At 41.1% G+C, this 13009-nt stretch overlaps 1 protein-coding gene across 2 annotated transcripts in view; it reads left to right on the forward strand.

The window, feature by feature from the left end:
- SGCZ (sarcoglycan zeta) overlaps positions 1-12285 on the forward strand; it is a 631986-nt gene extending 619701 nt beyond the window's left edge. For both annotated transcript variants that reach the window (XM_079778790.1, XM_079778791.1), the window contains 2 exons: positions 4667-4790; positions 12041-12285. In XM_079778790.1, the coding sequence (XP_079634916.1) occupies positions 4667-4790; positions 12041-12232 (316 nt within the window). In that variant the 3' untranslated portion in view covers positions 12233-12285. The remainder of the gene's footprint in view (positions 1-4666; positions 4791-12040) is intronic.
- The last annotated feature ends 724 nt before the right edge of the window (positions 12286-13009 follow it).

Consider the following 13009-nt stretch of genomic DNA (forward strand, 5'->3'; position numbering starts at 1 on the left):
GAGAACCAAAAAGAAAAAAAAAACAATTAAAAAATAGGAGGACAGCTTAAGGGAGCTGTGGGACAACGTGTAATAATATTAGAAGAGTAGGTGTGCCAGAAGAAGCAGAAAGGGAGAAAGGAATAGAGAAGGTGTTTGAAGAAATAATGGTAGAAAACTTCCCTAACCTGCTAAAGGAAAAAGTCACATCTGTTCAGGAGGCACAGAGAACCCCAAACAAGAAGAATCCAAACAGACACACGCCCAGACACATTATAATTAAAATGCCAAAAATTAAAGACAAAGAATCTTCAAAGCAGCAAGAGAAAAGAAAACTGTTACCTACAAAGGAGTTCCTATAAGGCTGACATCTGATTTCTCATCAGAAACTCTACAGGCCAGAAGGGCCTGAAGTACTCAAGGTAATGGAAAACAAGGATCTGAGACCAAGATTACTATACACAGCAAGGCTATCATTCAAAACAGACAGTCAAATAAAGAGCTTCCCAGACAAACAAACAAACAAACAACAACAACAACAACAAAACAAATAAAGGAGTTCATCACCACCAAGCCAGTATTATAAGAAATACTAAAGGGATTGCTGAGAAGAAGAAACAGAGAGAGAAACCTAGCCATACAGAATTAAAATGGCTATAAATAAGTACTTCTCAATAATAACCCTAAATGTAAATGGATTAAATGCTCCAATGTAGGGTAGCTGAATGAACACAAAAACATGACCCAACTATATGCTGTCTACAAGAGACCCAACTCAAAACAAAAGACACACAGGATGGAAGTGAAGGGATAGAAAAAAATCTTCCATGAAAATGGAAAATAAAAAAGCTGGAGTAGTAATACTCATATCTGACAAAATAGACTTTAAAAGCATCATGCTAAATGAAGTAATCCAGACAGAGAAAGATAAATATCATATGATCTCACTCATTTGTGGAATATAATGAACAACATAAACTGATGAACAAAAATAGAGCCAGAGGGGAAAAGTATTCTAGAATATAATAGAAGTAATTCTGTTATTTGCAGATTTTTAATATTTCCTACAACTTTTATGATATCATACTATGTCAGTACAGTTTTGATAATATTATTATACTTAAAATTCTTTTATTCTTGAAATGTTAATGTCTGTTGCATGTAATATTATTATATACTAGAAGCCCGATGCACGAAATTCGTGCACGGTGGGGGGTTGTCCCTCAGCCCAGCCTGTACCCTCTCCAATCTGGGATTCCTGGAGGGATGTCCAACTGCCCGTTTAGGCCCGATCCTGGTGGGATCGGGCCTAAACAGGCAGTCGGACATCCCTCTCACAATCCAGGACTGCTGGCTCCCAACTGCTTGCCTGCCTGCCTTTCTGATTGCCCCTAACCGCTTCTGCCTGCCAGCCTGATAACCCCCTAACCACTCCGCTGCCACCCTGGTTGATGCTTAACTGCTCCCCTGCCAGCCTGTTTGCTCCCAACTTCCCTCCTCTGCCAGCCTGGTCACCCCTAACTGCCCTCTCCTGCAGGGTTGATCACCTCCAACTGCCCTCCCTTGCAAGCCTGGTCCCTCACAACTGCCCTCCTTTGCAGGCCGGGTGCCTTCCAACTGCCCTCTCCTGCTGGCCATCTTGCAGTGGCCATCTTGTGTCCACATGGGGGCAGGATCTTTGACCACATGGGGGAAGCTATATTGTGTGTTGCAGTGATGATCAATCTGTATATTACTCTTTTATTAGACAGTATAGAGGCCTGGTGCACGGGTGGGGGCCAGCTGGTTTGCCCTGAAGGGTGTCACAGATAAGGGTGGGGGTTCCCTTGGGGTGTGGGGCGGCCTGAGCGAGGAGCCTGTGGTGGTTTGCAGGCCAGCCACACCCCCTGGCAACCCAAGGGGAGGCCCTGGTATCTGGAATTTATTTTCCTTCTACAATTGAAACTTTGTAGCCTGGGGCGGAGCCAAGCCTGCTGCTCCCTCTGGGGTGGCAGCCATTTATGTGGCAGTTAATTCACCTTCTACAATTGAAACTTTGTAGCCTTAAGCAGGTGAGCCCAGCCAGGGTGTGCGGAAAGCTTTGCTTCCCCTGTTGCCGCCAGCAACCCTGGCCTGCTCTCTCAAGCTCCATTCTGCCGCCATTTGTTTGAATTTGTTTACCTTCTATAATTGAAACTTTGTAGCTTGAGTGGAGGCTTAGGCCTGCAACGGCTATGGAAAGCTTGGCTTACTCTGTTACCTAGGAAACCTTGCTCTCTGTGGCTGTAGCCATCTTGGATTGGGGTTAATTTGCATACTCGCCCTGATTGGCTGGTGGGCGTGGCTTGGCTGGTGGGCGTGGCTTATGTAGCGGAGTGATGGTTAATTTGCATATTACCATTTTATTAGAGAGGATAAGATTATTTTTCTTGAATGTTTGGTGCTTATTGCATGTAACATCATTTAAAATCATTTTTCTGGAGATATAAAAAAAAGAATAACATTTTATCTTACCTTATAATAGACAAATATGCAAATTGACTGCACCTTTGCTACGCCCAAGCCACGCCCACCAACCAAGCCACGCCACCAACCACGCCCACCAGGAAACCGTTGCAGGGACGTTGGGGTGTGGCGGAGCCCGAGGCCAGGAAAGCCTCGGGCGGAGGCTTTCCCAGCCTTAAGCACCAGCAGGGAGCCTGCACAGATCACAGGAAACCACTGGGGGTCGGCTCCTGCAATCCCTAGCAGGGACGCTGGGTGCGGCCGAGCCCAAGGCCACCGCCCGGGGCCAAGCCCCTACCCTGAAAGAAGGCAGAAGGCGGTGGCCACAGCCAAGGCCTGGGTCCCCGGTGCTGGCAGAAAACTGGTGCAGGCAGCCAGGTGAATGAAGGTCTATTGCACGAATCTTCGTGCAAACGGGCTACTAGTATTATAAATAATTAACAAATGGAAATAGTAGGGGTCACAGATATACTGTTTAAGGTGATGTAGATTTGGAGGAGTACCTGGGAAAATTAATTAAAAATACACATTTTAACATTCAGATTTTGAAATTAAATAATGTGTCAAAGTATAATAATTATAAATAAAAAACGACAAGTGATTTTTCCTTTTCAAGTTTACAACTATTCTGTAAAATGTGTGATTTTGTTTTTAAAAAAGAAATAGACAACATACAGATATTTCTTTAAAGTATCTTATTCAGAACCTGACATCACTCCTTACTCCTGCCAGGGATTTTTTTTTTTTTAAGCACAGGCTTTAACTATGTTTTTAATTGCTTTTTAGAAAGAGAGTAAGGGAGAGGGATAGAGAGAGAGACACATCCATGAGAGAGAAACATCATTGTCTATTAGCTGCCTCCTGCACACTCCCTACTGTGGATCAAGCCCACAACCAGGGCATGTGCCCTGACCAGAACCAGACTTTGACCTCTTGAATCCTGTGTGGACTCTCAACCACTGAGCCACACTGGCTGGGCTCTGCCAGGGATTTTTATGAAGATGTCCAAGAGGCCCATAGGGATGAAAGTTTCAAAGTTGGTTTTTGAGTGGAAAAAAAGAAGAAAAGTCACTTGAACATGCCCAAATCTCTTTTCTAAGTGCTGGCAGGAGTCCCTCAATATTACTTTCAACTTCACTACTGAGAAAGAGAGAGCTGATCAAACTGTTTAATGTGGTTCTCTCTACAAAACAGCTCTGGATCTACGGCCTCGCTGTAAACCAGCTGCTCAGAGTGATGGTGCCTGTGAGCCTGAGGGGACTCTTGTCCTGAATTCCTGTGGTCCAGAGAACACAGGCCACTGCAGCCCAGAGCAGAGCACTTATCCAAAGCCCAGTTCAGGGGACAGCGTCTTCTCACACTAGTGCTTTTTACGACTGTATTCTATTTTCTGCATTCTGCCTTCCTTGGCTCTTTTCTCTAGTTTTATATTTGAAGATAATTTTGAAACTGCCTCCCAGCTACCTTTCTTCTGCAGACACAACTATCTTAAACACTTCTCTCAAAATGTATGTAGTCAATCTTGAATGACTATAATCTCAAAATGTATGCAGTCAATCTTGTATATCATCCCTTAATTTTCCTTCCTTAGACTAATGTCTTTTATTCTGTGGACATTTTCCTCGACCAGTAGAAGTCAGTTGATGGAGGAAATGTCTTATTTCTTCATTTTGATTAATTTCTTTGAAGGGTAAAGAGTATTTTGAAAATGTTCAAGTTTACAAATGTTTACTGTGCGTGCTTGGCAGTTTACAATATTCATGATTTTCATTAAAGCTCTCTCATCTCCACAAAATAGGGACTCTTTATTGAGGGATATTTATATGCTCAGTTTGTAGAAATGTCTTTATTAAAACTCCATCATTAATATTGAAAATGTATAAAAGATTTAAACAAGTAAACTTATGACCTATTTTCACGTGTATTGTGAAGGGAAACAACATAAGAAACTAAGTAAATCAGTTTACAAATGAGAGCAAATCATCGATGCCAACAAATAATTTCATAAAAAGCCAAAAAATAAATAAGGCAATCAAAAATCATTATACATGTCACTTGTTTTTTTTTGTGTGTGTTTTTTTAATGGCAAATATTTTTATTTATTCCTACCCACTTCTCTGTTTTTAGTTGACTAATGTTATCTTTTAGTCCATCATAATAATTTTTTATTTTACTCTGAAGGATTCCTTTGTTTTCCCCTTAGGCTTGAATCACCAACCAGGTCCTTGATAATGGAGGCTCCTAGAGGGGTCCAGGTGCGAGCTGCTGCAGGAGACTTCAAGGCCAGCTGCAGGAAGGAGCTGCACTTGCAGTCTACAGAGGGCGAGGTGAGTTCCCAGGGTAGTGGGTGGCTCTCTACTGGTGAGAGTCCTTCCGCTCAAAGTATATGCGTATGGTTCCAGCTGAGACATAGAGAGCGGCTTCTGAAGATAGCAATAACGATGACCATATTAATACTTCTTCTTGAATATGAAACTTGGCAAACCTAATGTTATTTTCTTAAGTCGAAGCTCTATTTATTTTATATTGAAAGATATTCATTCATATGTCAAGAAAGAATGGGGCATCTGAATTCCTATAGTTTCAAAATTGGCAGATACACATCATAAATGTCAAGATACTATCAAGAATAAATTAATCTTTTTTTTTAAATTATATTTTGGTCTTGAAAACATTTTCGTAAAAAGTACCTTGAATGTTTGTTTCTATGGAAACAATGCCTAGCCCGGCCGGCATGTCTCTGTGGTTGAGCATGGACCTATGAACCAGGAAGTCATCAATTCCTGGTCAGGGCCGATGCCCAGGTTGCTGGCTGATCCCTGGTAGGGGGTATGCAGGAGGTTGCCAATCAATGATTCCCTCTCATCATTGATGTTTCTATCTCTCTCTCTTCCTCTCTTAAATCAATGTAAAAACATATATTTTAAAAAATAGTACCTAAATATTTTTTAAAGGAAAACAAAATGAAAGTTTAATTTACTATTTAACCGTACTGTTATTTCCTGGGTAAGGAGCTACTCTTTAATAGTTTTTTTCTGTTCACTTCATTTCCCCCACAAATCTCCTTTAAGTCTATTGTCATTCCTTTAAAGACCATCTGCTTTTTTTCACTGTCTGCTCTAAAGAACATTTTGTCTTCGGTCTTCCACTCTTGCACTCTAATGCAATAGTCACCATTTATTCCCTTTCTCTTACTTGCTCTAAACATTGTATTGTTGTGTCTGTAGAGTCACATTTTTGTCAATTCTGCAAGTTACTCAGCAGAATGTCTTCACATATTACCTCTCCTTGTTATCTCTGTGGGCTTTTTCTGGAACTCTGAAAAAATGCTAAGACTTTTCATTGTTTTGCCCTAAGATCCCTTAGCCTCTCCTTCCTACTTTCTATTTCTTTGTCTCCCTGTGCCTCACTCTGTTTATTTATTCAGATCTACATGCCCAGGTTCCTCTTCAGTATCTTATGGCATACTTAATCCCTACATTGAGCTTTTAATTTTAGTAATTATGTTGTTCACTTCTAGGATTCTCATCTGTTGTTTTTTCAAATCTGCATGGACATTTTTGTAGTTTCTCTTTTGTTTGCCTGTTTGTTCTTAATTCTACCTTAATTATTTCAAAGCCTTATACATAAAACATATTCTATTCTCTATATTTTTACTGTGACTCCCAAAGCCATGGAAGGGCTAACTCTGTTGTATTGATGTTTATGCCAGTCAATTCCCTTAGTATTTTCTTCCTTTGTGTGCTTATTTATTTTGTATTATGAGTTTAGGAAATTTAAATTGAGAAGAAAAAGAATAGAAGGCTAATGTAAGAGCTGTTCTGGAGCATTTTATACCTCTTCAGATGTAAAGATGAGGGCATAAATTAATAGAATCAAAGGGAGACATTCTTTTTTTTTTTTTTTACTTTTATGCCATTATCTCAGTTGTTGATTCAAGATACATTTTAATTATTTATTTTGCTTCATTTTTATAAACAAAGTCATTGTCAGAATCACATTAGCATCTTATTACAACTTATATGAACTAGAAATATGCTTTATGATATTTTAAAAATATATCCATATTACCTCTTAGGGCTCTTTCCACTACTATTACAGACTACAATACTTTGTCGTCCACAGCAAGACAGAAATCGTTCTAAATATCTCACATTTCTTTTAAAGAGTTGCTTTTATCATGCTAATCATTCAAAGTATTCATAGTGAATCATCCCATAAGAAATATTGGTGGTTATTAATCTTTGTTCTTTTCTTACTTACGCACCATTTTACTGATATTCTTTTATTCAAAACATTAGCAGATTCCTTGGATCAATTACAGGTTGGCATTTAATTGTGAAATGAGTAAAATGCTATAAATAAATCATATCCAGAGGTATTCAGCTGTAGTCATTTTTATACTAATAAAACAAAGATGTAGAAAGGCATAGCACTTTATATTAGAATAAATAACATGTAATTTTCCTACAAAGAAATGTGAAATGATATAAAAATCTTTCTCTTTGCTTTACTTACTATGCCACAGAAAGGCAGACTGATCATTTATTAAACAATATAGAATGATGTCAAATCTATCTTTAGATAGTTTTTAAACTAGTTAAAATCAGAACAGGCATAGCATTGAAGTTACCAAAACAATGGACAAAATGTGTAAAAATGAAATTACACACCAAATCAGCACTGTAGAAGATGCCGTTATTTCTCACAGTGTTACAAGGAATTTCAGATTCAGCTCTGAGGACAATGTAAGTCATAGCTGTAAGGACACTGGGCATGATATAATAATATATGCAAAGCAATGGTGTAGTTACATGTTACAAGATCACAGAGGAAGGAGAAAACAATATTTATTTTGCAAACTGATTAAGATTTTTTCCTACAGCAATAGGTCTTATTTCAACAGGTAAGGATGGGATAAATGAATTCTTAGTGGAGAGAACACAATGGGTCATGAGTTAAAACCTCAGGGGTGTAATTTTGAATACCAGAAAGAGTTTCCAAACAAATGGATTACATGGTTTATAGGACAATATAGAATAGAAATATAAATTTGAGAAGTTGGAAAGTGAACAGTATTACTAGCAGACAGAAAGAGATACGAGCAAGCCCATCCACGCTGCAGGAGCCTGGAGAAGCTGAGCAATGTTGGGTTGAAAGAATCAATATATATTGTCCCTTTTACCTCTTAACTTATTTTCTATCTAAGCCAGTAAAATATAATTTTCTCTTTTTACAGGCCCTGTTCATTTCAATTTATCTATTAATAAGACATACCTCCCTTATGTGGGTGAGGATAGAGTTTGGATCTCAGAAGTTTGTGGAATTAAGTATTGTCATAGAGCTAAATATTGTGTAGAGCAGCCCCTAAATGGACAGGAGAGGTGGAGGGTAGTGCTATGAAGCTGAAGTGGGCCACACACCATAAGGTTCAAGGCTAAGGCCACTGATGAGGTCTCTACATCTGTGTTTGCTTCGAAGGCTGCCACCTGCTTGCCCTTCCTGTATAAAAGCAGCTACTCTCAGCATTCATTCCCTCAGGCTGCACCAGTGGAAAGACAATTAGCTCCCAGCTATAAAAGCCAGTGTAGCAGCACGGGGTCAGCATGCCTCTGCCAATCACCAGGGCTAACCAGTGACAAGTATTTCTGTGTTTATTCATAAGTGAACCATTCACAATCTATAGTCATTTGATCGATCCCACATGACCTCCTTATCCACATGTTCTTTAGCTTTCCATGTTCCACTGTTTGTCATCTAGGTCTCAAGTTTTCTTGGGCAAAACACCGGCCCTAACAGATCTTCAGAGATCTCACCTCCAAATGTACAGACCCAAACCCCACTGTGCCAGAGCTTGACCCTATAATATTTTTAAAACTTAAGAATGTCTGCAAGTGTGCTAGCTCCTAAAATAAATGTGAGGGAAGGGGGATGAGCTCTGCAATCCCAGTTCCTCTCTCACACTCAACCAGGAAGGGCAGTCTTCCCTCCTCCCCTGTGGAGAAATGCAGGAAAGAGCCCAGCTTATGTAACAATGTGTTACAACCATTAATGTCCCTCAAGGAGGAAACAAAAGCCAGAAGAAATGAAGCCCAGAATCTACACCCAAAAATGTATTGGCATTCTATTTTGCTGGTTTATATTTCTAAAGTTTACATCAGTAAAACAAATCTGGAAATAATTATTTTCTCTCTACTTTTTTTTCTCTCTACTTTCCTCTCACTTAACCCAGGAGTAATGATGCTTTCTTAAATTTGAATACTGTTGTTAAATATAGTCATTCATTTATTTCATAATCCATTTAGTCAACAACTATATTATGTGGACACTGTAAGTGCAGGATCAAACACTGTGGAATTATAAAAATATTCAGGAGTGGTCCTTCCTTCAAGGACAAAATTTAGTAGAGAATGTAAGATATAAATATGACTATAAAATAGTATAATAAACTAGAGGCCTGGGGCACAAAATTTGTGCATGGGGGTTTGGAGGGGTCCCTCAGCCCGGCCTGTGTTCTCTCGCAATCCGGGACCCCTCGGGGGGTGTCGGGCCTAAACCAGCAGTCGGACATCCCTCTTGCAATCCAGGACACTGTGTGCACCAGTGACCACACTTTTCATACAGGTGAAAGGCATCTTGCTGTTGTATGGGCAGCTACATTTTTTTGCCCTGATAATAAAAAGTAGCACATAACATGATTCTTCTGAGGCAGTAGTACCATTTTCCCCATCTTATGGGTGGAAAAACTGAAGCAGAGAGAAGTTAAGTAATTAGCTTTGTCACAAAATGTCCAAGCCAGAGTCCATGCATGTCATTGCTGCATCATCCTGTTTTTTCAGTGTTAGAGTAGCCTTGCCACGTTTTAATTTTTAAATCTAAGAGACTGTTCCCAATATATAGGGTAAGGGTCTCTAGGCCTGGCCAGTGATCAGGGCCGATCTGTGGGGTGACCAGCGGGCAGGGTGATCGGGGGCCCCTGCTGGCACCTGCCTTGGCTGGTGGCCTGGCACCACCCACCAGCCGGCCATGCCCCTTGATATCCATCGCCAGTCGCCTTCCTCTCGGGGGCAGCTCCTGTGGTGAGCGTCTGCCCCTTGGTGGTCAGTATGCGTCATAGTGACCGGTCATTCCACTGTTTGGCCTATTTGCATGTTAGGATTTTATTATATAGGATATCAGCAAAAATAAGAGTAATAACAATAAAGTGCTACGGGCGAACCAAATAAAAGGAGTCTTTCCATCGTGGAGCATCAGAGAAGGGTCTGTGGAGGTTAAGGCGAATGAACAGGACTTTGGTGGAGACACATGTCCAAGGTGAAGGAGGTGCGTTATTTCACACACCATGTACTCCCACGGTTCTATATACTGTTCCATAACCATGAACCAAAGGCAGATTCTGCCCTCATAGAGCTTACTTTTAAGTAAGAGAAGCACAATAAGTGAACACATACAATAAATGTTAAGAGGGGAGGGTTACTATAAAGAAAAGCAGAACTGTCAAGGAGAAATTAATGAATGGATTAGTGTTATTTTAGTAAAGTGGCTAGGCAAGTCCTTCTTTCTGAGAGGGCAATTGCAGAACAGACATTTGAACAAACATGCTCACATCCATATCTAAAATATACACGACATTTCTGGCTCATTTGCATAGCCAATCAATTACTGTTTCAACATTTTAAAAATATGAAAGAGGCTAACAGTGGAAATTTCCTTCCAACCCTGTTATTAACCACCTAGTTAATACCTACCCCCCACTTGTACATATCTGCAGAAACCACCTAGTTAATACCTACCCCCCACTTGTACATTCTTCAGGCTAAAGAAGTAGGGGATAAAATCCCCTGAGGTCAGAGTTCTTTTGGTGTATTTGAGAACATGTAAGAGCCAGAGCAAGAAGAATGATAGGAAATGATGTCAGAGAGAGAGGCCCGGGTACATAGGGCTAGTGGGTCTTGGAAAGAAATAAGGATTCATGTTAAGTGTAGTGGAGGCCATTAGAAAATTTTGAACCCTGGGGTGCCGTGGTTTGATCTGCAAAAATTTACTCTAGCAATATACACAATAGACTATAAGGGATCAAGAGTGACAGCTGGGTGGGCCTATTAGGCAGCTATTTCAAGAGTCCTAGTAAAAAAAAGAATGAAACCTGGATGAGGATAAATATGTAGAAAATGGTGTATTCTCTGATTCTCCTGTCACTTTAAAAATGTGTTTGGGCAGTAATTTACTACATAACAGTAGAAGGAAAGAATAGCCACACAGTGTTTTTTCTTTGCTCATTCAAGTTCAGGATTCACTTTTTCTTTTTTGGGGACATCCCCCATGCATGTCTAAACCATGCGATCACTGCCCCTGAAAGTGTTAAGTTCATGATTTGGAATAAGTGAAGTAATCTTGCAAGTTAGAAGATACAGCCAAGTGGGCTTTGAGTACAAATAATATATTTCATGGAGACTTCAAACCTGATTATCCTCTCTAATAAAAGAGTAATATGCAGATTGACCATCACTCCAACACACAAGATGGCTGCCCCCATGTGGTCAAAGATGGCTGCCCCCATGTGGACACAAGATGGCCAGCAGGGGAGGGAGGGCAGTTGGGAGGGACCAGGACTGCAAGGGAGGGCAGTTGGGAGGGACCAGGCCTGCAAGGGAGGGCAGTTGGGGGCAATCAACCCTGCAGGGGAGGGCAGTTAGGGGTGACCAGGCTGGCAGAGGAGGGAAATTGGGGGCAAACAGGCTGGCAGGGGAGCAGTTAGACATCAATCAGGCTGGCATGGGAGTGGTTAGGGGGTGATCAGGCTGGCAGGCAGAAGCGGTTAGGGGCAATCAGGAAGGCAGGCAGGTGAGCAGTTGGGAGCCAGCAGTCCTGGATTGTGAGAGGGATGTCCATTGAGGAGTCCCAGATTGGAGAGGGTGCAGGCTGGGCTGAGGGACACCCCCACCCCCGGGCACGAATTTTGTGCACCGGGCCTCTAGTAGCTAATAATTATCTGTTGTTAATCCTGCAGATAATCTACTCTGAATATCTTTTAGACAGTCTGCCAACATGATTTTAGGAGTATATTTTAAAATTAGGCCAGAGTCATTTTTTTCTTCATTTTTTTTACATTAGTTTCCCTTCCCTTCAATAATCTCATCTCCAGGAAGACCTTCTCCTCCCCCCATGCACCTATGACATGTGTGTGAAAGCCTCATCGGGGATCCAGGAGAGACTTTTAAGTTCTTTGTATGTTCTTTAAACTAGGCATGATTAAGAAGTTCAATGGAGAGACGCTGTCAAATCATTCATTTTCTGCGGTGTTTGAGTAAGTGGCTTGGTTCCTTAAGCAGACTGCACAATGTTGCTTTTTTCAGATGGAGGCCTTTCCATCAAGAACGCACGGGTGTCTCAGAGGAGAAGATAGCTGTAGAGCGTTGGGGCTGTACCTTAGGAATGTAATTTGTTTGCTCGACAAAGCATGGCAGCTAAACCAATAGAGTTGTTTGTTGTGTAGTCTTTCTCACTAGGCCATGTTGTAAAGCTCTGAGGACTGGAGAATGCGACAGTGAATTAAAATGCAATTTCCCCCCCGTAGATATTTTTGAATGCGGACACAATTCGGCTGGGAAATCTGCCGACCGGCTCTTTCTCGTCGTCACCCAGCTCTTCAAACACTCGGCAGACCGTGTACGAACTGTGCGTCTGCCCCAACGGCAAACTGTACCTTTCCCCAGCAGGACTTGGCTCCACCTGCCAGTTCAGTAGCAACATCTGCTTGTGGAGCTGAAGTGACTGATTCCTCCTCACACCAGAATAGCCTTTTGTTCCCGTCTGTCTGCTTCACGGTTCTGCTCGGTTTCCCTTGTGATCAGTCCAGAGCTTCTGCGAATGGTCCACAGGTCAACTTCCTCCGGCGTAAGCGGGGGCTCGCCTCCACCTGCTCCTGTGAGTTACTGTACCGCTCAGCACGGAGGGTGTGAGTGGCAGGACAGCTGAAACTCGTCTTCAGCAGGAAAACTGGATCATCACTTTTGCTCAAAGGGAGAATAACATAGGTGCCTTTGCTACATGAAGTGAAGCACACAGTTTTAGATTTTTGCAGGACCTCGATATGAACTGCACATATGACCATTACACAGATGAAATTCCCAGTGTCCAATGGCAAGATGAAATGGTTAACCCTGTGAGAAAACTAACACTAGAGTCTGAAAGCACAATTTTCCATTCATCTTTTTAGATGTACACTTCCCCCCCCCAGAATTTTAAAATTTTAAAGCATTATGTAATGCTTGCTTTACTAAAAATTAAATTCAATACATGGTTTTTAACAAAACAAAACAAGACAGAACCCCACCCTGAGTTTTGTTTCTTTACATTCAGTGTGTTGTTACTCTTTGTCTACTATGTCAAGAATTTTGTACATTAGCTAATTTTGAAAGCACTCAGCAATATATTTACAGAATTAACCATAGGCCACCATGCTGTCATTTGTCAGGTCTGAATGTCCTTATGTAGTATTTACTTGGCTATTGCATGTGACATATTTACTTTTAGCAAAACATCT

This window comes from Cnephaeus nilssonii, assembly GCF_951640355.1.
Source record: "Cnephaeus nilssonii genome assembly, chromosome: 8".
NCBI classification, from domain to species: domain Eukaryota; kingdom Metazoa; phylum Chordata; class Mammalia; order Chiroptera; family Vespertilionidae; genus Cnephaeus; species Cnephaeus nilssonii.